A 24829-nucleotide genomic window follows, 5' to 3' on the forward strand; every position below is an offset into this window, starting at 1 on the left:
AAATAAGATCATGAATAGCAGTAACAGATTGTGCAATGCATGTGTCTGTTGTGTAATGCAGGTAGGTGTATCGTATGGTTTTGATATAATAAAAAAAAAATATTAAATTATTATTATTATTATAAAACTTTCATACCATTTTAAACGTTAAAATATTACAATAACTATTATAGAGACTTACCGTCTATTTGTAGCGTGCCCGATGATGTAATGGTTACTCTGGGATCGTCTGGAGACAAATAATTTCCGTTTCTGTACCATTTTATGGTAGGCAATGGTATACCAGATGCCTGACATGGTAATGTGGCAGCTGATCTCGTGGCCAATGTTTGGTTGGTCGGTCCAATGTCGACGACGGGTGGAGGAACGTCTTGTACGGATGTGACCTGCAGACAGTGAGCGGAAAAATGTAATAACCATTGTAGTTGGCCTTTCGATTGTGCGAAAATGTGGTGCAAAACAAAGCCAAAAATTGTATACAGGGCTTAAACACAATTTATACCATATTTTACTTAAATGCGGAATTTATAAGTTTGATAACTCATTTGAATTTTGATTAAGATGAATCTAAAATTTTAAAAAAATAACGGGCTAAACAACTCAAAGTAAAAAAAAGGTTCTCATTAATTTTTTTTTCTATTATTAAAAGTGTTCCCAGACACAAAAATAATAATAAACAAAAATATACATCTATGTAAAGCTAATACCCTCAGAATCTAAAACACATCGTATTGTGAAATCAATATAATTATCGCTCTGATCCAGGAAAAAAAATTGTACATGTCATCTCAGACCACTCTTTAAATGATATAAAAATGTTGTAAATTTTTGTATTTGAAAATATGGTCTTTAGGGAAGTACCTACGCCCACTTAAAAATTACAAAAATCAGATTTTGAATAAAAGCATTATTTATTAATGATACAAAGTGGATGAGCTGCATGCTTGGCTAATCCCTCTGCACAGTACCTACGCAATATTTACCACAAAGTTTAATATTCATAGATAGTATGTTGTCGTGGCAACAATAAAAGATAATGGGTACGTAAATCACGACCGCGGTTGTGGTGTTAACGCGCAAACAACACGATTAGAATATGATTACAATACACACCTGCAAAAACGCTCTCCAAGTCACCGACCCGGCGACAGACAGGGCGGAACACACGAGGAAACCGGCGTCTTCTTTTTGAGCTCCCTGTATGCGCAGGGTGCCGTCTTGAGTCACGTGAAAATGTCCGTACGCGTTGCCGGGGAACATCAACACCTGGGACCCTTCACGTGACCAAAACACAGACGGCGGTGGGTTGCCTTGGGCCACGCAGTCGAAATTTGCAATTCCGTTGAGCCCCACTTTTTGGTCTTTGGGTCTGGTCACAAAGGTCGGCGGGGCTAGAACATACGGGATGAGATTAACATAATAATAATATACATAATATAGGTCGGAGATTTACATTTACAATTCAAAACGAAACAAGCGTATTATTTTGTGCACGGCACAGTAGCAGCTTGAAACTATATATAGGTATAATAAGCCAATTTTTGTATGTATAATGTATATAATATAACCTGCCAATCGTTGAGAACAGTCTGTTTGAAGTGTGCGAGAAATTTTAGAATAAAATATGATAATATGTAGAGTGTTTTTATTAAACAAATAAAAACATTTAAAAATGGGATGTTATTAATTATTCACTTTTATTTTTGTGTTTTTTCTAAAGTTTATATACCTACTCACTTTTTCATAACAACATCAACCTCCATTTTGAAACCGTACAATTTTCTGAGAATTTCAATACGCTATAACTGTTCCTTTAAAGTACTTTAAAATATGCTAACAAATAATAAAATTAAATGGAAAATAGAAGTTTTTATATTTTATAAAAACGTATACTAAGGCGAAAAAATGTATTTTTTAAAAAATACAAAAGATATCCGAGAAAATAATAATTTTATGTAAAAATTATATTATTTTGCACAATACAAAACAGGCTAAGGTAGAGATATTATGTGGTTTATGGCCATATTTTTCGTGTAATACTGTAATACAAATAATTAGGTATACATTTACTTAAATATGTAGCTACTTAATAGTTAAAACGATAACTCATCGGTATAAAATGACGGTCAATATACTTACAGTGTACGGTCAACGAAGCCTTGGCCTTCTCGGAACCCACGTCATTTTCGGCGTTACAAACGTAAAGTCCTTCGTCCTGTGCTATCACGTTAATGATCCGCAGTGATTTGTTGTCCAATATCTGGGCTCGGCCGAACGGCATTTTATTACCATCGCGTTCCCAGTAGATGTTCGGTTTCGGATCGCCACCCACCTTGCACTCGAATTCAGCAGTCTGTCCGGTGTGCACAGTTACGTCTTTGGGTTCGGTGTTTATGAATGGTTTCACTGTAGGACATAATATTCACAAAATCGTGTTAAAGACTGGTTATCTGTGGTAAAATATTATATAGGTAGGTATAATACTCAAACAAATATTAATTGTTTCTTCTAAACTGCGGTAACTCCAATTCTTTTTTTATAATATTTTGAATGTTTGTTTTTAAATATACCTATCTAGAATACATATTGTTTGTTTAACAGATAATTCAATAGTATGTTTTGTTTTTTTGAAGATTATACGTCATTTTGAATTGAGAATATTTTAAAAGTTAAAAGGAAGAATTAAAAAAAAAAAAAATAATAAAAATTGGATGTATTCCGAAAGGCCTCGCTGTAATTGAGATATAAATACGTTTAATCGTGCAGTGACTTTTAGACAAGTTGTGCAGACGATAGTTTAAGGTTTGAAAATCGCACCCAAATCATTAACATCGTAATTATCAGCGTTTGAATTTCGGAGGCATTTAGGTTACTTAGCAAAGTTGACAAATAACAGTTTATCTTGTTTTATAGAAGATTAAGCAACGCGAGTTTACCCAGTAATAACAGTTAAAGTTGTTTTGGTCGGCTAGACCTCTAACTTTGGGGCGTATTACAGGGATAAGTGTGTATTTAGTGGGTCGTAACCCGTTAATTTTAAAGAGATATTTATTATACGGTTAAACGATTTATGCATTTATAATTTATACAATGATCGGACCTGTTAGAATTTAAAACAAGCGTGTAATTAAATTTATATCTCAATATTTGCGATTAAATTAAGATATTAAGACGCATATAATATTATTCATTGAATAACCGTATGCAAAATACAAGAGATAAATTAATACGATCGAAAGCGTATTATTATAACGCGTATATCAATGACATTAATGATGTAATTAAAAAGGGAGTAAATATACATAAACCCATTTTTTTTAAAGCACATATTATTAATATTTGTACCAAACATTATCAAAATTACCATTTTTTATGTTAAAATAAAAACGAAGTACCCACAGTATCGTACCCATCTATATTATTATGTCGTAATCAAAGTATAACTAAAAAATTATACATAAATTCTACAATGCAGTCCATATTAGGAGTTTAATATAGTGACACTGCGATACATTGAAGGACAGACAAAATATGTGTCAGAACTATACTATATAATAATGAAAAATAATGACAATATAATAATTATTATAGTATACTAAACGATGTGTTGCGAACGTCATTATATAATATAAGTACGTCGAGTAAATATTGTAAAAAATATTATATCTATATACGCGCGCAGTTATGTTACGACCATTATATACTATTGTTTTGGCATTTGTTTTTTCGAATCGCCCTCGCACGACCGTCTGCAGGTCTGTAATGCCAAATGCAACGGGTGTCGTCCCCTCGTGCTTCAGTGTCGGATTAATGACTTTCCCGCCGTTTACTGCGCATCGCCACTGGCGGTACAATATTTTCTAAATGCATACGCGTAATTTTTTTTTTATTTTTTTTCATTTATTCAAACGGCCCTCACTCCGATGGCGTGCGCCTATTGTTGCGTCCGAGAGGGAGGGAAAAAATACGACAACAATAAATGTATATATATGTATATATATATAATAAACTTATGTTATGTATTTTTTGTGTGCGAATACGAGAATCTATTTCGTACAAGAGTGGAAAACGACGTCGACGGTGGCGGCGGATCGAATGCGAAAAAAAAAATATCTCAGTTTCCGGCGCATTAAACATTCTGCGCAGTTTTTCAGCGAATTTTCTCCCTATTCGTGTATAATGTATATAATATACGAAAAATGTCTGACAATACATCAGTCCGTATAGTATAGTCAGACTGAACTCTCCGACTTTGCAGCGTGCACGCCAAATGGCTCTTCTCGCATGGCGAACGTGTGCACGTATCGTAAATCCATCCGATCCGCCGTGTTCGTTTCGATCGGGCCTGACGACGAAAAACGACTTCTTTCAGTCGGTTCCCATCGGCGGTTTACCTACCCATACACTCATAGTGTGGGAGCATGTTATAGGGGCAAACTGTGGGCGTGACATTTTGTCGGGGTGCTAAAATACAGTGGATGGCAACAACTGCTATTATAGCCATAAGTATTGGTATTATTCGAGTAATGAGTTTAGTACACACACACGTCGTATAACAAATACGCAAACTCTATTGTAAATATTATAGTCCCAATAGTTAATTCCATACAACAATATACCCACTTATTAGGTGCCTATTATAAATGCTTTCGACGCGATTGCGGGCCCATTTTTTTTTCGGAATTTCAATATATAATTACGCGCGTTTTTATTTAATTTTTTTTTACGCACAACAATGCTGCAATAATAAAATAATCACGTTCACATGGCGTTTGTAACAGGCAATTTAACTGCACCACTGCGGTGGTCGTGGATCCGTTTTTTCCGGTATTTACTTCCTTAATATATACGTGATAAGTAGGTAGTTTTCGATTTAAAAAAATATAATATATTTCGATGGTAAAATCACGTTCGCCATGTCACGGCTTTGTGCGGGATGGTCGGCTATTTACGTAATTAATTACTAAACGACGTCGCGGACAGTGACGTTTAAAATTGAAAAAAAATAATTCGCGGTTTCGTTTGTTATGGGTATATTCTTTGCGCTTTGAACCTTCCCCCCCAAATTCACGCCGATTCGATGTGACTGCTCGACACGACCAAGGCTCTGCAGTATATAAATGGCTATCGAGAGAAATAGAGATTAAAAAAAAAAAAAAAAAAATGCCACGGTGATATGCGCGAACAACGACGATTCGCGTATGTATTATTTTCTATATACTTATTCGTGCGTATACTATATTATATACAATACACGATGTTCTATATTGTATGATATAATGTGTTGTAGGTATACGTATGCGATGGAAACTTCGAGAGTAACAGCGGAACTGCAGCGCACGTACTTATATATGTATATAATAGTTTATATACCTATGTCCTATATGGTATATACCTACCGTATATGTACAATGTACATGAAAAACCTTTGGTATAATAATGCGCGCTGTCCTAAATGTATAATACGCGTATATGTATACTAGAGATACATACGAGACGGCGATGATGCGCGTCTATTGATGGTATTTTTTTATCTCGCTATCATGTACATATTATATAAGTATAAAACAGAATATATATATAGGTTTTCGTACGTAGTACGAAAAGTATACCGCCGACGACTCGACAGGTAGATCGACGATCCGTGTATAATATTATTATATATATAGAAATGTACAATAATATATATATATACTCGCGTCGGGCATTTACTATTCCGAGCGCGATTTCTTTCTCACCCTCCGGCGGCGGATATTTGCACCCAATATAATCGAATTCACGCGTACACGCGGAGAAAAAACTAAAAGAGACCGGTACGATTGTCTCTGTAAATATTGTATGCGTATACAATACAGATGTGTGTGTGTAGAGGGTGTATATATAGAGATGGCGCACACATATACTCTCGATTTCGACCGTGTCGATTTCGTCGTTTTGCGCGATATTTCTCACGCGAAACAGTCCAAAACGACTTACACATAACATATATTGTACGTCGTACATTATGCACGCGTGTAAACGCCGTGCGAAAGAAGCGTATAAAAAATGTACGACTAATTTCAACGGTCTCGCGGTGTCCGTTCGGTCGGTACTCGGCAATAAACCACGCAGTATAGCTAGGTAGGTACTATTATTTTACCGCGACGGTCTTTTTTTCCTCGCTCGCATTAACGTATCCCGAGAATCAGCGTATTTTCACTGACAACGCCGTCACTAATTATTAACGTCACATAAAATATATAAACAATATGCGATAGACGTAGTCACACATTACGCTGCATAGCTGATGGGCTGTCGCGGCGGGACAAACAATAATCTAGTCATCATTTATAAGTAGGTATAGTTAGGTATAGGTACTAGCTAACCCCACGCTGCACTCGGTTGCCAGTAAAACAATCCAAATTGTTTTATGATACGAACTTTGTTTGATTTGTTATATTTTAATATTCAGTGTATAATAGTTGTTTAATGCTTTGAAAAAAAAAATAGAAAAAATAAAACATTCAATTTTAATACAGCGGATAATAATATGTTACTAATATTTCTCACGAAGATAACCATACGGTACCTAGCAGAAATAACCAAATATGCGGTTGTGATTTTCGCATTTACCCCGGGTTTAAACATAGGTATGGTGAACAATTAATATAAAATACTGGTTAAATAATATCCAATTATCATGATAATAATTTAATTTTATGTAAATATAGTAGCAACTATTTATTTATAAAAAAATTCTATTAATATAAAATGTTTTTGAGCTGGACACAAGATTATTGGTTTCTGTTAAGAATACAATTTTTTTTTCAGAACATTAATTGTTTAGTTGTTAAGTTATACTTTTGTATTTATCTTAATCTGTTATTTTCGAACTACTTCAAAGCAGAATATTTTTTTTATGAAAAATACAAGTATTTTCTGCAAAATTGAGCTGAATTAAAAAAATTGTAGAACAAAATATTATGTACAGCCGTGTATTAACACAGGCACAAAATTTATACATAATATAAAATATAAAAACAAGCTAAACTGCAGACGCATAATATTAATAATAATAATGAGTATCTAACGCGTTTTTATATACAGCTTTGAAGGAGCCTATAGATAAAGTGTGCCGACATTTCATTACCATCAAAATTACTACGAAGAAAAATGTTCAGACAATTTGCAATTTAGAGTAATTCTCATAAAAACAGGCTATCTCGTTGAACCCATTTCCATCGGTTGTATTTTCATTTCTGATGACATTGTTATTTATAAGTTATAATTATCCGTTGGAGTTGTCGACAATATAACGACAACGACTACGACAACGGTCGGCTAAAATTGCATGGGCTCTTTTCCTTTTATTGGACTCGAGGGGTTGGGCAAATATTTGCGGACGGTTTACGTTGTTTGGGTATAACGGAATGGCATAAGTTGGACAGAGTCCAAGGTAATAACGTAAAACCCGATTTATCCAAAAAATAGGTATAGTGAACAATTAATATCGAATACAGGGTAAGATTATATCCAATTATCATGATAATTATTTAATTTTATGTAACCAGTGGCAGTTGTTTATTTATAAAAAATTTACTATAAACAAAAATATGTTTTTGGGCCGGATACAAGATTTGTTGTTTCTGACAAAATTAACAAAAATATATTTATGATTCATAGATTTTCCTTGTAGAGGAACAATATCGAATAGCGTGCTATTTTATACTATAGTTTCTAGTTTCAACTATTTATATAATTATACGAGTAGTATTATAACCTGTAACCAACGAAAACCCTTTGTAAAAAAAAATTTCGATTTTTACCGTGAATCTGAAATTTTCTGTATGAGCACCTCATTAAAATTGTAATTTCGGAAAATCTTTTCTTAGTCCACAATCATTTCTTCGTAGAAGTAATGAAGGCACGGCATGATAATTTCAAAAACCATCTTATCATAGTTTAGGCTTTATATAGTCAATCAGGACACGTTCGATAATCTTTGTAGAGATCTTTTCCTTAATGTAAACTGCTACTATATCAATTATATTAACTACTGTTTTTTTAGTAAAATAAAAACATCTTGTCTCACTATAATGTTCGGGTTTTATATGTTTTTAAGCTATGGTTTAAAAAAAAATAAATAAATAATATGCCTTTATAGTTTATTCTGAAGCAGAATGAATTGAATGAACAGAATTTTTCTTAAAATTTCCAAATGTAAATATCAAACACATTGCTCAGTATTCATCGTTAGTTATATTTTTCAGTATTTATATAAAATGGAGCACTACATACAAGCAGCGGTTAAAAACGAAAAAAATTATGTTATTATCAACATCATATCACTCATAGATATACGTACCGTTTACGGTGAGTTTGGCCGGTGTACTTTCCTTCTTGCCTACGATGTTCTGTGCCACGCACAGGTATTCACCGCCATCATCTTGCTTGACGTCTGTAATCATAAGATTGCCACCGTCTACGATTCGCATCCTAAACAAACAAGTCATATAATGTCAGTGGCGATCTAAATACGGCTGTACAGGTAATAATATACATTTGAAAATAGAAATAATATTATTCTACATTTATTATACCTATGATAATGCATATTATATCAACACAACGAACGGTATAGCTAACGGTAATAAAGGGCCATAAGGGTATACTGTATAATATTATTAATCGATAATAAGTGAATTATAAGCAGTGGTCGCGGAATGCTTTAATTATATTGTCGATAGACCGATACAAGATTACAGTTAATAACCATTGAATTTAACAACATACCAAAGGATTAGGTATGATGCTACTATCGATGTTGAAATAAAAACAATTTTACTATGAAATAAACTAGTTAGTGAAATTTATTATTATCATACGCCTGTGTCCATATAATTAATTTGGTTTTATAGCGGCTTTATTTACATAATATTATTGCTATACTGCTATCATGTAGTACTGACAAATTCAATTTTGAATATAATATGTTTATTAACTTTATTAACATGTATAGGTAATTAATTTTAAATCGCTATAGACATACCTAATGCATACGCATCTATTTTAATCACCGGTTGATCATAATATAATATAAATACTTTTTTCTCTTATAATATCATTATAATGAGTGAAAAAATATAAATTAGAATGCGAAATAGTTTATCAGCCAAAATCGATGACAGCAACAATGACTATACATCTACAGCTGTTGTAGTGGTGCTATAATATATTATTTTTTTAACGTACCGGATGGGACAATAAATAATGATTATACTCGCTGTACTCATTTAAGCCGCGGTTTTGTCTGTTGGGAGTTTCTTTTATCCTGCACAATCGCGAAGAGACTATTATTATTATTATTGTTATTATCATAATTATTATAAGCTCGCGGACCGATTAGGTCGTAATATTATGTACCTATGTATTGCGCATTCGTCGCTTTATAGCCATGTTTTTCATGACATAAGTATAAAAATATAATACGACATAATATACGGTGAATATTAAACTCGTTAGGTAGGCATGTAAGTCTTATTGAAAAATAACTTGGAAAAGGTTTTCTGTATATATAACATATTAATATTATGAAATTATTATGGGTGTACCTTGTCGTCGAATCTATGTGCACGTCTTCTCTGTCTTTCTTCCATACGACCATCGGGTCCGGATGACCTTTCGGTGGGCTGCACTCCATGAGCGCCGTCTGCCCCTGGGCCACTTTCGTGTCCTTTGGCTCCACTCGGAATTCGTCTTTGAGCACTGCGAAAACAAACAATAATTATAATAAGTAAAGGTAGTCAATTTACATTTTGTTTTTATTAGTGATATTATGCCGGACGCCAGTTTCAGCAGTATATAGATGGTATCGTACAATCAATTTTTTTGACGGAAAATGTTATCTCAAACATCGTCACACATATTTGAGTTAGTTAATTGATTTATAGAGCAGTCGTGTCAGCGTTATCGGCCGTGTATTATTTTGGTAAAATATTTTTTTTTTGGCCTGCAATAAATTTTCCGATACCTCGCAAAATATTATAAATCGCCAAATCGCAACTCTCGTGCAACTGTGTCCAGCGTGTACAGTTTTCGGGCGTAGGTAGGTACATCAATTAGAAAACAAAATATGATATGAATTTCGATAATTTTTGACTGTGTATAATATGAACTAATACCGCAGCTGTGTGCATATTATATAGTTTACAATATTGTACGATAGTGTATAGTATTATGTATAGGTGTAATATGTGTTTCGAACACGGAGCGGGACGAATACGACAAAATATAATACGCAGTTTCGTTAGGTACCTATAGCGATGTGGGACATTTTTTTTCCGCCATGATATACATAAAGGGATTAGGTACACGTTACACGCATTAATATTTTACGGGGGCACGGCTTAATAATATATATTTTGCATTTTTAAACTTGTTTTCCGCGCCACCGCATCGTCGCGCGTATATATAAATAAATCCGGATTAAACGCGACACCGGATTATGCACGCGTAATAATATGTACATATATATATAGTGCAGTCGCACTATGGATATTGTGACGGGATTTATATATGCAGATTGGTCGGTTTAGGGAGGCGGCTCGGGAGCGTGGGACGATTCGAAAACGAGTACCTAAATTGAAACGTATAGAAAACGCGAGCACATCACTCGCGCCCGAACGAATGAATAATATGCGAATGGCATTTTCGGTTACCGCTGTAGCAGCATTGCGCAGGGTGAGCTGCGGTGGCTTTGGTCGTAGAGTTTTCTCGACGGTCAAAACAACGACGACGACGACGAGTGTGTACGTGGGGAGGGACGAGAGGGGGGGCTAGAAGGCAATTCCGCGTTTAAAGGGATTAAGACCGGACCCGAGCCGTCGTTAGGGCGGACAAATATTGACAACACATAAGGGTTGTCATCGTCTCCGCCGCGCGTGGTTTTTTTCGTCTCTCTTTGCGCGCATTATTATATTTATATATATACAATGTTTATAATGCTACTGTGTAAATATCGTAATATTTTACCCTCCCGAGAATATCTGGTGTTCGTCGCGGCATATGATGATGTCTCGAGGAAGAGGAAAATGAAAACACAACAATGACTCACTTTATATTATATATATATATATATTGAATTATACGCGGTGTACACGTTACGACTTCTGGCTTATGTCGTACAGAAACGACATATACTTATCGAGCAGTCGAATAAAAATAATAAAGCGAGAATTCTCACGAAAAATATTATTATCACCGTCGCATGCACCGCTATAATATTTTTATTACTGCGCACAGCACTAATATAGTTCAAAACCGACAATACGCGCGGTTATTACTATATAATATCATGTTTTGCATCTATTTTCGATAAAAAAAAAAAAAAGAAAGAAAGACACCGCAGCGGTCGTACTTGTACGTATAATATAGTATAACGACATTATGTTGTCGACGATAAAATACGATAAAATACGCTATAATATTATTATACATTATGATAATTTAAAACAATACTACGCTCGTCGCTAGCGGTGTTCGACGGCGCCGACTCAAAGAATGACACAAAACGTCCGAGTCGGATAACAATGTAATACGCATGCTAAAAACGTGTACGAAGATATACGATTGATATTCGATTCACGATCGTGTCGCCATAGCTACCTTTTTATTGTTACATCGGCGAGCATTGTCATAGTAATATTAATCGTCAAACCCGTCGACAGAAAACTATTGCTTTACACGCCGACAGTCATCGTCGACGTATAATATATTATTAGGAAACGGAAATGATAATTTGCACGTTATATATTATTACACGCATTTAACGATGCGAATTCGAACGGTTTAGTGGTGTGTATATATATATATATATATACATATCGGAAAGGTTCCGATGGAAAATAAATACACGACGACGATAAAGGTCATGAATAGATTAACGTCGTCGACTATAGCTACTGCCGGGAAGGCGGACGAGACTGCTGCAAAGGGGATGGTTATTTTAAAAGTGAGAAATTTCCAACGGCATACCTACTATAGCTACGTGATATATATTTTTATTAACCCGGAGAACTTTTGAAAAGCACTTCCGTATATACCTACACGTATTTCCCTGCAGTATACATATATACGCGGAGGAATTTCAAACGATTTACCTTAAATATATTTTATTATCGTACATACATATATATATAACGAGTGCTTCGAGCCGTACGCACTATGTATATGTTACGTATAGACATATATTGTACACATGGACCGACGGCAGTGTCGTTGATAGAGTGGAATGGAAAAACGAATGCTTAGAATATTTGTATTTTGCAGTATTTCCGCCGCTGATGGGGCGGACGCCGTACGATTATAAATAATAATAATAAACAGATAATTTTCCGGTATTCGATTACTCGATATACTCGGTATATAAGCGACGAATCGAAACGTTTTGTGGTATACATAATATGAGGTACTTCTTTCAGTGCAGTCGCGGTAGCTGCAGGTCATGGTATATTCTCATTATTAGCAGCAGACGCATAGATGATCTCACTGTGCAGGTGGCAGGTGATATCGTGCAGTTATCTGGAGTCCAGTATTAGGTATATAGTTATATAAACGCTGTCAGAGCACGATGATCTTACATCTAGAGGAATTCGGAATACACCGGTTATCGGGATGTTTAAAGTTTTTTGGTAATAATATGTTATACAGACCAAAATAGTTGGCCGTTTTTACTAGTTAACCTGAATTATAGATCACAGTGGGTTACCATTTGAATAATATTATGTTTCGGTAAAATATATTTCAACAACACACGACGCGCGTATTAGGAGACGACTATTTAAGACGTACATCCAACACCGCGATAGGTACTTAAAATTTGAATTCTCAGCTCATATTATATACGTAATAAGGAGGTCGTTTTAACGAGAAAAACCTCATTAATATTATGAAATTGGTATTAAGCTACCTATAATAAGTGTTTGTGTTAAACTTGTTTCTATGTGAGTACCTACTTATATGTATAGGAACCCAAAATTACGACTGCTGCACCAAACTCTCTTTATAATATACGCCTCATTTAACTCCTCCCGGCCGCCCCCAAACGGTCCTGTGCACCAAAACGTGATCACTAATAACAATTTTAAATTCCAATATTCTATATACTCGAATATATTATTATTATATATTATAATACAATATTAGCTTAATAGCTGCACGCGCGGTCAACGTCGGTCGGTAATCGTCGTCAATGAGAGCGAGTTGCTGCAGTATATAGTGACGTCCGCCCAAGAGTAAATATAAATAATAATCACCGAGACGATTGATTTTTTTCCCGTGAACATATAGGACGTGTATACCATACTCGACGGAGGACGCATGTTTTTGGGTAATCGACCACCATGCACCGCGCACTTGAGGCCGGTTATAGTAGTAAAAAGTATATATATATATATATATATTGTATTAGCCGACAACGAAGAATTATATTGATGAACGACCGGGCCTTAGTGTATACTTAATGAGGTGTAAGGACCGGCTACCGGTGCTGCCCCACACGCGATCGTACACGCGACGAAGCGAAGATGACACGCGGGGCGGCCATGTGTAGGGGAAATAATATTAAAATATATTATTATTATTTGTCCGGCGGCGCCCACTCGGAATATTTGGAAAATAAAAAACTATTATTTTTGTACTATAACTATAACTATAACGACGGCTGCGGCGGCGACGCGACGAGTGCCTACGCCGACTGATTATTTATGAAAAAAAAAATCCGAAAAAAGGTCACAGACGACGGCTGGCGTTTATTTTATAATATATCGTCATCATCGACGGCGACTAGCTATACTATTGAGTTTTTTTCCCGACCTCTAGAGAAAATATTATTATAATAATAATAATAATAATAATAATAATATAACGAAAGCTTTTTCTCGCCCCTCGTTAATGACAGAGACCCGCAAGCTGCGTAGCCGCCGCCGCATAATAATTATAATTAACTCGAGCAGCGTTTAGGTGGACAAAAAAAAAAAAAAATAATATACACACAACAAAATAATATTGTCGGTGGGCAATTTTTTTCCTCGCCCGTATATTATACTGCTGCACGTCACGTCCCACGTGTTAAAACTATCGGGACACGCGCGGAGTGAGATAGAATGATGAGTGTGAGAACGTGCGAGGGATAAGTGAGAAACAAATAGAGCCCACACGCGCGCGCTCGACAACGCGTTGGGGGTGATAAGTCATAATTCTGTTTTTGGAATTTTGTTTTTTTTTTCCTAAAGACCAGGACACCGAGGTATATTATTAGTAGGTATATAATAAGCAGCCGCGCGGAGTCAATACCACGACTTCGTTGCAGATAGTTGTATATTAGTATTCGACCGACATTGATTAGGTAACTATGTACTTTCGTATCCTCCGTTCGACAACATATTTGGAACGGCCAACAATAACATAAGGTCCGATTCTCATTTCAGGCCATATCAGACAAAATAAATAGGTAACCTCTTCTGTATAGAATAATAATATTATTACGACCGTTGAGCATAAAATATTATGAAATAGCATAGGTTTAAATGTTTAGTATAGACTGCAGAGCATTAGCATAGAGTGCGAGAGAGAGATGTTAGTGGGAGAACGGTCGAGGGATAAGTGAAAAGCAAATAGACCCCACACGCGTGCACGAGACAGGCGCCTCAGCGGGGGGGGGGGGGGGGGTGATAAATGATATTTTTGGAATTTTTTTTAGATAGTTTCCCGGGATGGGTACTATATACTTCTCTAGGTATATTTGTAACACCCGAGTCGTTAGCGTCTCCTCTAATAGGGATTTCAATGAGGCTATAATAGTATATAGGTATGCACTGTACAGGTATACCCGTCGTGCAGAGGTATATAAAGGTAATGTGAAGCCGAGTTGTCTATACCACGACTTCGTTACAGATATAGTTGTACATCTATCGGTAATGATTATCTAGGTAAGTACATTTTTTTAAATAAGTTAATATCCTCCGTTTGATAACATTGGAATACCTATAGTTCGTATACCTAAATAACATGCATTACCCAATTCTCATTTAATATGGAATAATAATAATAATAATAATAATAATAATATTTACAAGCATTGAGCATGAAATAATATTGAATTAATTTATAATTTATTGGCGAGCGCGTGTCGCGGCCATATAACGTGATTTTCGGTATACCTATATAATGTGATTACACGTATCTACACGAGACGAGTCCCCCCATATAAATTATTTAACGTATAATTATTTACTAAGCACACAAATCTAATGTTTGGTGAGGACGACATTCCGGACCACTCTGTATATATATACACACACACACATACACACACACACACACACATATAGGTATCTCCCCCATACCTAATACGGAAGTGTACGGTCGCAAGGAGGGCGTTCTATCATTATTATTATATAGGCATAATAATATACACATATAAACCTACCTGTAAAGTCGAAAACGCACTCAAGACATTCATTACTTATATACACCATAAACAATATAAGTTTCACCTCCCGCTCCTCGTGCCACCGCCACCGAGGCTTTTATGGCCAAACTCGGAGGCGCAGAAGTAGCGGGCGCGCGCTTTCCGGAAATACCGACGGGAATAGAGACGTTTGATATATTTCCCCGGTTTTTATATATATAATATTATATACGTTTCGCGTCTGCAATAAATCAACGGACGCGTCGCTGGAGACTCGCAACAAACGGACATTCCTGCAGCGACGTCCGATAAAGTATAACGCAATAATATAATATAATAATAATATATATATATATATATAATATACGTTTTCCGGACGCGTCCCCTGCACATATTATATAGGTCGGCGCGGGTGGGCCTGCACGTGATAGTCGGGCAATTCCGAGCCAAGTCCGCCGCCGAGTTTAATGATGATAATAATAATAATAATAATAATAATATACTCGAGAATAATATAGGTAGGTACTCGGTATATACCATACACAGCCACCGCCGTCACGAGTTATGACGATACTATGTGTGCATAATTATTATTATATCACGAAAATATTCTCGCGCAGTTCAGCGGCAGTGTCGCGCAGGGCCGCAGGGGTGTCATGGTAGGGATGACGGCATTATATTATAATATACGATATGATAATAATATATAATTTTTATATTTTCACTCGGTGTCGTTGATTTATCGCGCGGTGGTTACGATTGTTATTTTTTATTATTATTTTTATTCCAACACAGCGCCATATTATTATATTGTATTTTTGCCCACCCAGTATAATTAACGGCGCGATAATGCGTAATCCGTTCGTATAGAATAATAGGCAGGTAGGTGGGTATGGTCGTGATGTGCACAAATGGGTGAAATGGCGCGGGATCGGTAAGTTTATTTTTTACCTCGTTTCGCTGACGACGACGTATATAATAACGACGAGGGGCCGAGGAAAAAAAATATGGAAAACCATATTTGCTGAAATTTTAATAACATCGAATCCAGAAACCCTATTATATTATTATTATTATACGCATAATAATATAATGTACGAATCACGATCCGAATACGGTTCGTTATTCATACAAAACGAGAACTCGCTGACCCGATATAATATTATAGGTTTGGCGCGCTAATAGCGTTTTCATTTCTGTCAGACGACGGAATTAAACGGAAATAAATTTATTATTTATATATATATATATATATATATATATGGGTAGGTAGGTGGGTACATCGATTATCAATTCATTCGATTAACCGAACATTAATTCCGCTACAGTATCAAAGCACACGCTCTTCGATGACGACAAATTGAATACTATTGTACATTTGTATACGTTTATATTTTATGCACAGCCATCATACAGGGTGCAGATCCGCCGAGTAAACTCACCTCCCGCCGCATTTCTCTATAAACAATCAATTTATTCTATTTCTGGTTTTTGGCACTTTTGAGTATATTTCGGGGACCCGATTTCCAAACACTTATTATACTTTCAAATGAGATTCGCTCTTTTTTTACTGTAAATTGTTTAGCAGATTATACAATATGTGAGATTGTACAGATTTATATAACATGTATATAAATAAATTCGGACGAAAAGTTTCTGAATAATAATAAACTTCATATTAAACCGAGAATTATATATACATATTTTTTTTATTAGAAATAAGCATAGGCAGCGATGGCTATTGGCTGACACTTGACATTCATTTTTACATAATATTATTTGTTATTGCAATAGTTTTTTGTTTTTACATATATATTAATCGTTTGAAATAAGATTTCAATTTCTATTTCTGTTATGAAGCTTAGTGTCTGTTGGATGGTTGAGAGAATTATATTGTTCACGATCATATGGGATTAAATACGTATGGGCTACGATGATTAGTAAATTAAAGTAATTAATTTCCATAATTCCACATGTAGGTACCTACCTACTATAGTATTTTATGTTTGTAAAAAATATTATAAGGACTAGACTGAATATTACATTATTATTATTATTGTTTTTTATATTATAAACTATCCGCGAAATCAATGGCTATAGGATGTAGGTAAAATAAAGCATTTGATGCGAGACGGAGTAGCCGAATGGACCACGGCATAGTGGTCAGAAGTTCAAGTAGTTAGAAGACATTGTTTGGTTTTAGGTTTACAGATTCAGCAAGGTAGTCGGAGATTTTCAATGTGTGTCTCTCCTTTATATCTATTTTATATTTAACGTAACAATATTATTAAGTTTAGTGACTTGGAAACTATATTTGTTTAAATTTTGATTTAAATGCATGCATATAAGTCTACCTACATATAAGTACTTAATAAAAGTCGAAAAATCAGATTATTTGAATAAATTCATTATGATAATGGATAAAATATCTATGAGAAGTGAGCATGCTGAAACACCCTGTACAAACAAAACGATCGCATCGCAAGCATATACATCATATGCTGACAATGGGTTAATATTAATATATTATCTTACAACGAACGAGTGGAAGCAATAACGAAAACAGTAAGTAATCAAAATACCGTCAACGAATCACATATACGGATCAAGAATAAGAGGACCTTTTAGAAAGTCTTGTCCGGATAAAAACAAACTCGCAGGAAGGAATAAATTATTTTACAAGACTCGCGAGGAACACCGATGAATATCTAATTATTATTCGAACCGTTACAACAATATACGGCGAGAATGCATTGTTAACGGCCAAAATCGTAGTCTGCAGAACCACATGGGACGGAGTAATATATTCATCGATACCTTATCCTCAAACGCCATCGAGTCATAATTCATACATTATTATGAATAATAAATTGTAGGCACACAAACTGCATTGGTGATGTATTGTTAATCACGATCGTTATATTATATTAATATATTTAATATTTATACAATTCGACAAATAGTCGGCGAAAACAAAAATCGTTCACCGAATTATGTGTCGGAATCTTCATGTTGATATTTTACAACGCATTACTCCCAACAATAATACTCTCAATAAAATCGGCAAACTAATTAATATAAGAACAATACAGAGTAGTATATGTACAACAAACGAATCAAAATTACAAAGTCGAACATTATAATGACGCGTATAAAAAAAATAACGTCGATAATTAGGTTGCTCAGTAGATTTGTTTAAAATTGTTTTAATAACTATATAATCGAATAATTTTCGGGCTCTACCGGGAAAATAACAAAATTATAATTTTAATGAAAAATGTTTAGCGCGGCGGACGATTCCTATCAAAATAAACGCCATGTACTCGGGGGAAATATATATATATATATACGTGGAATAATAAAAACGCCGACTCTTTTAGGGCGCCATCGGATATCCGGTAGTAGAAAGTATATATATATATAATAATAATAATAAAATATGTAATAACGATCGGAGATTAATATATTTCGAACACAAATCGAATAGGGCCCTGCAGACGGCAATATCTCGGATTCGCAATCTCTTTTTATGGCGCGTATATAGTCTCGCACAGCTAACCGTATACCGCCCCATTCCGGGGAGCCGACCACATTGCCTGGGAAAAACCGTCGTGTACGCATTATGTTATTGGCGTTTTCCACGGGAAAAAGCCCTTTTTGCGCCCGAGAGAGAGAGAGAGAGAGAGAGACGGAGACGGAGAGGGGTGGATAGAGATAAAGAGAGAGAGACGGAGGGAGGTGGATAGAGATAAAGAGAGAGAGAGAAAGAGTGAGAGTGAGAGAGAGGGAGGGAGAGAGAGAGATAGACAGAGGGAGATATAGATGCGATGTTTGAAAAGGTTCCAAGACACACACACACGCTCAGTGTACGGTACACAATGTTTTTATTTTCTCTTCTTATTTTGGATCCAATCCAAACAAACTACTTTGTTTTAAACCCCCCGGCCCCCGTGCGATAAAACCCCATTACAATAGCACTGTGTACTTGGTGACTCGGAAAAATATCGTCAGCGTTTTCGTGGCCGACGGACGTTTTTCAATTTATGTCATGTCGATCGACCGAATGTATATACATATATATATATGCATCGCAACCCATACAATGGACACGTTATTAAAGTTGGCATTTTAAGGACAAAGCCTTCCGGTGTGGTTATTTTAGAGAGCGCGGCGGTGGTGCTGTTGCAGGAGTAGCGGCGGCGACGGCGGCGGGGATGTCGCGCGGTTTAATCCTGTTAAAAGTCCTCCCGACAGCCGACAAGAAATATCAAAAAAAAAAAAAAAAATTAATTAAATTGTCTTTCGTGTGTTGCCGACGGGGGTGGAAAAAAAGTGTCCAGGCATGCCCTTTTGGAGGGAAAACCACAAATGCGTGAAAGAGGTTGCTGACACAATGGATCGGAACAATAAACAGCTGCAGTTGGCTTTAATGAAATAGTCCGGTGGTAATCGTGTTAAACTCGTATAGGCTGCAATTAAATGTGTATTAACTATTAACGGAGTGTGTCTGATCTATCAAATGATCAAATAATATTATTTGGTGTACGCAGCGATTATTGGATGATATCTGAAACGATATCGATATCTATACATTATATAATAGGTACGATTAAATATAATAACAGTTATAATAATTTTAATTACTTTTTTATATAAACAATAGTTAATGTTTCTTTTGAGCACACGCGCTATTTTTCAGAAAATAAATTCAAAGCAGAATATTTTTTTTTAATCAAAAACACGAATATTTTCCGAGAAATTGAGTTTAATTTAAAAAAAAAATGTCCAATATGATATTATATAAAGCCGTGTATTACCACATATACATAATTTATACATAATAAAAAATGTAAAAACATGCTTAACTGCAGACAGAATAATAATAATAAGTACGTTTTTATATGAGGCTTTGAAGGAGGCTATACAGAGCAGTGTACAGACATTGTATTACCGTCAAAATTACTACGGGCAAAAATTACCAGACATTTTGCAATTTAGAGAAGTTTTCATAATAACAGGCTATCTCGTTGAACCTAGTTCCATCGGTTGTATTTTCATTTCTGATGACATTGTTACTTATAAGTTATAACGTTTCGTTGGAGTGGTCGATAATACTACGACAACGGTCGGCATAAAATTGCATGGGCTCTTGTCCTTCTATTGGACTCGAGGGGTTGGGCAAATATTTACGGACGGTTTACGTTGTTTGGATATAACGGAATGGCAAAAATTGGACGAGAGTCCAAGGTAATAACGTGAAACCCGATTTATCCGGAAAATTACGGTAATACACTGTATAGAAACTTTTACAGTGCTTCGCCGAAGTTTACTCGCCATTCTGCGTAAGCTATCCTGCAAGTACACCACTTGAGAGTAAATTATAGTTCAAACACTTTGATGACTTTTTATAAAAGTAGTTATTTCTATAAACTCGATAATAAAATCAACCCGTCGACTCTCTGGTGATGGTAGTTTACAGTATAGGTACCTATGTGTATATATATAGTTTACAACGTCTATAAATAACAATCGATTATATATACATAATTATTATATAGATATTAATACATTAGAATTTTAGAAATTAATAAATAACGAACATCGATATTTTTTTTTATGACTAATATAACATTTTTCGAACGGCTAAAATATTTTCAAACTTAATAAAAAAATAATTATATATAAAGTAGGTCTAGACATAAGGTTACGTCGCATTAAAAGTTTTGATACAGCAGCAATATACTTTAAAGGTCGTTAAAACGTAATAGAGGCATTAAATCAAGCGAATAATAATAATAATATTTATCGGTTTTTGATTTTTTAAAACATCGAACTTATATAATACTATAGTATTAAAAGTTAAACGCATCGTAATAATTACATTTAATTAATTATAGTGTCGTACTATAGAGCCGATAAAACAATAATAATAATATATCAAATACGCGTCTCGTATAATGTTGTCTGATAAAATATCTCACTGCGGAACAATCGACGTCAATATATTTGTATTATATATATGTACAACAGGTACGTGGAGCAAAAGAACAATCGTAAAACGTCGGTTGTGATTTTACAATCGAAAGTCGGACATCATTATTCTCCTCCTCGGCGGGCCGTAGGCGAAAAAAAAAAGTATCCCCGAGGGGTTCGAACTACCGATAACTGAATTTGGATTTGACACGTTTTAGAGTTTCCGATCAAAAGCTTAAAGGATTCGGAAAGAGCCATCGAAGCCTTCTGCATTGCTTATTAGGTGCATGTGATACACCAACGGAATTATATAGTTTATTATTGCTGTCTGTTCTTATAGAACGGTAACGAGTTTTGTGTGTTCACTCTTTTAGAATAATATTAAACGAAAATAGTATAATATATAAATATCCAACCTCGGCTCGCCTATAAAATTATATGGAATTGCTTTCTTCCCTAGTATACCTACATCATATTCAAATATAATAATGTGATGTACAATGCCTTAACGTTTGTTGAAGTAGTTTTTTGTTTTATACGATTCGAAGTCATTACAAACCAACGCCATTATTATATTTTTTAATCGTCACAATTTCTCGAGTTTTATTTTTTTTTATCTTTTTTGAACGACAGCGTACATTTAAAATGTCATAAGCGTAATATAATATTTCCGTTCATACTTGTCAATACGATGAGTGTTTACATATTATGTTAAAAGGTTCAACTATTATCGTGTCGACACTGTTCGACACGGTATGTGGTCATGTCGGACAGCGACAATGTCAAAGTTAAGAGGTATTCGTACCCGCGTGTGTTGTCTCCGTCTTACACAACTACGACATGGCAAATCTTCGTTCAACAGTTTAAATAGTTTACTGGTTAGTTTTGATATTTTGGAGTGAATTGATCTATCATACAATTTAAAGGTAGGATTATTATCTAGAGCCCCGCGTAGACTTTTTATGATATTATTATTTTTAAGTAAGTTATGACCTGTTTGAAACTGTACGTTTTAAAATTATCATTACTATAACTTAAAAATATCAAAATAAATAAAAGGCTACAAGGAGTCCTAGATATTATACCGTACTTGTATAATAGGTCAATTCATTCTGATATCAAAAATAACAGCACATTATTGAAATTGGTGAATGAACATTTGTTATGACGTACGTGTGTAAGACGGAGACAACACACGCGTATGACATAGACAAAACGCACTTACGCAGTCTGAGTAGAACTCGCTCAATTTTGGTTCTAGAGTAAAAATACCTATTATAAAATCGAATTATGACAGTATTTCTGAAGGGCAAGTCGTTGCGTTTTTTTTTTTTAATTTATATTTTGAAAAGTTAAAGGTATCTTAGAAATTCTGAATTTTTTTCTATTTCTAAACTATATTTATTATATATTTTAGATTATATTGGTATTTTGACTCTAAAACAAAGTATGAACGAGTTCTACTAAGGCTGCGTAAGCGCGTTTTGTCTATGTCGTACGTATGTATAATACAGAGACGGGGACAGAGACAACACATACGGGTGTGACGTGTTCTTAAACGCGACGATAAAATTATTATTATTGTGCTCGGATCGTTCAGGCGGACAGCGTATAGCTGTACAGAGTTCTGCGGTCATTCGACTATAAAATACCTATATTATATAATGATGATGATGACGATTACGATAGTAATATGATAAAAATATAATATACGTATAAGACATTATTGTCATATTATAATATAAATATGAAGAGAGAAAAGACGACACGGCACACGCCCACGGTGTATCTGTGTTGCAGACTGCGTATTATTATTATTATTATGTATAGTGTTGGTTTTTAACGCCGTTGTATATCCAAAAACACTATCGTCGCAGCCGTTAAAATACATAATGGATCCGGTATATACCGCGTGGTCGCGGGCACCCTATCGCGTCCGCCGGTCGTCGGTATGTGATCTACACCGAAAAAATTATCTTCGTCATACCGACCGAATGTGTATAATATTTTCCGCGGGTCGGACCTCAGCCGCCACAGCAGCAGCCGTCGACCGGTCACCGACACACTCTACGGCGCGTTTTAATTATTATTAGCCCGGTATAGTATATCTTTCGGCGGACGTTTAGGACGCGGCCGAAAAAAAAAAACATTTAAAAAAATACGTGTTTCGTGTAATATATTATACGCGCGCATGTTCGAGGGGAATTATATACATATACATAATATTATAATGTGTGTACACACGCGTTTACTAGCTGCAGATAAATACTGGACGACCACGACGACGACGACGACGACGATACGTGTTTAACGTCGGATCTGTGGTTTTTTAATGGGAAACGATATAGGCCGTTATAACGACGACGACGACGACCAAGACAACGACGACGACGACGACGATTATTATTATAATGTGCGCGAGGAACCGGCTACATTGCTGCAGGTATATTGTTTAGGTATTTAATAATATTTAAATTTACGAGAAACTTATATATTTAAACACATTTCACTCGCGTTCCAGTTTGTATAATATAGCCCAGACGTGTCTGCAACAGCAGCTCGACGTAGCGGGGATATAATATATAATACGCGTATAATATAATATAATAAATATATTATAAAAATCAGAGATGGAAATAAATCAAAAACGAAAAAAAATCGTTTGGCGTTTAAAAATAAAATTCGAAATTGTTTACACATTATAATATTAAAATATACACATTATCATAATATGGGTAGTCTCGTATTATATTATTTTAGTTTACAGTTATACCTACCGATTTTCGATTTTTTTTTTTATTTTGTTCTTTGTCCTATTATAATACTTATATATTATAATATGTTATAACTACATTATAACTACATTTTTCATCGTATTTTTTGCAGTCTATTCCTCCAAACAATGATCGTTCATCATCATCCATTCAAATTTCAATTCGAAGTTACTATTTTTAATGTAATACGTTTGTTGTCAACAATAATAATGGGTTTACATACGTAAACACTAAACGCTTTTATCGATACACGTGTACTCTATACATTGTATTTTGTTTTCACTTTTAATAATGTTTCACGCTTTTAAAGAATGAATTACCATAAAAAAAAACCTCACCATTTTGGACGCCCAAAAAAGGATAAAAATCCACCGCTAATGATTATTTAAGCGGTATTCCGATCCCTCCCCCCATTTGAGAGACCGACACTAAATACAGAACTAAGCTATAATGGTATTAAGAATCGATTAACAAAATCGCCATCTAAATTACAAACACAACAGAGGCAGTGTGTGTGTGTGTGTGTGTGTATACAGGATGACTATAATACGTCGGTCGGTCTGTGCCCGGGGATCCTTTTAAACGTAATTCGAAGGACAAGGGGGAAAACGGCCATTGTACCGTATAGACGGAC

General features: G+C 35.0%; 1 protein-coding gene across 1 annotated transcript in view; it reads right to left on the minus strand.

The window, feature by feature from the left end:
• Nucleotides 1–24829, minus strand: part of LOC100168389 (roundabout homolog 2) — a 219235-nt gene that overhangs the window by 11004 nt on the left and 183402 nt on the right. Inside the window, exons 3-7 of the mRNA XM_029490435.1 lie at nucleotides 9591–9744; nucleotides 8345–8475; nucleotides 2140–2406; nucleotides 1114–1391; nucleotides 182–386 (exon numbers count right to left, since the gene is read on the minus strand). Of these exons, the coding sequence (XP_029346295.1) occupies nucleotides 182–386; nucleotides 1114–1391; nucleotides 2140–2406; nucleotides 8345–8475; nucleotides 9591–9744 (1035 nt within the window). The remainder of the gene's footprint in view (nucleotides 1–181; nucleotides 387–1113; nucleotides 1392–2139; nucleotides 2407–8344; nucleotides 8476–9590; nucleotides 9745–24829) is intronic.

This window comes from Acyrthosiphon pisum, chromosome A2, assembly GCF_005508785.2.
Source record: "Acyrthosiphon pisum isolate AL4f chromosome A2, pea_aphid_22Mar2018_4r6ur, whole genome shotgun sequence".
NCBI lineage: Eukaryota > Metazoa > Arthropoda > Insecta > Hemiptera > Aphididae > Acyrthosiphon > Acyrthosiphon pisum.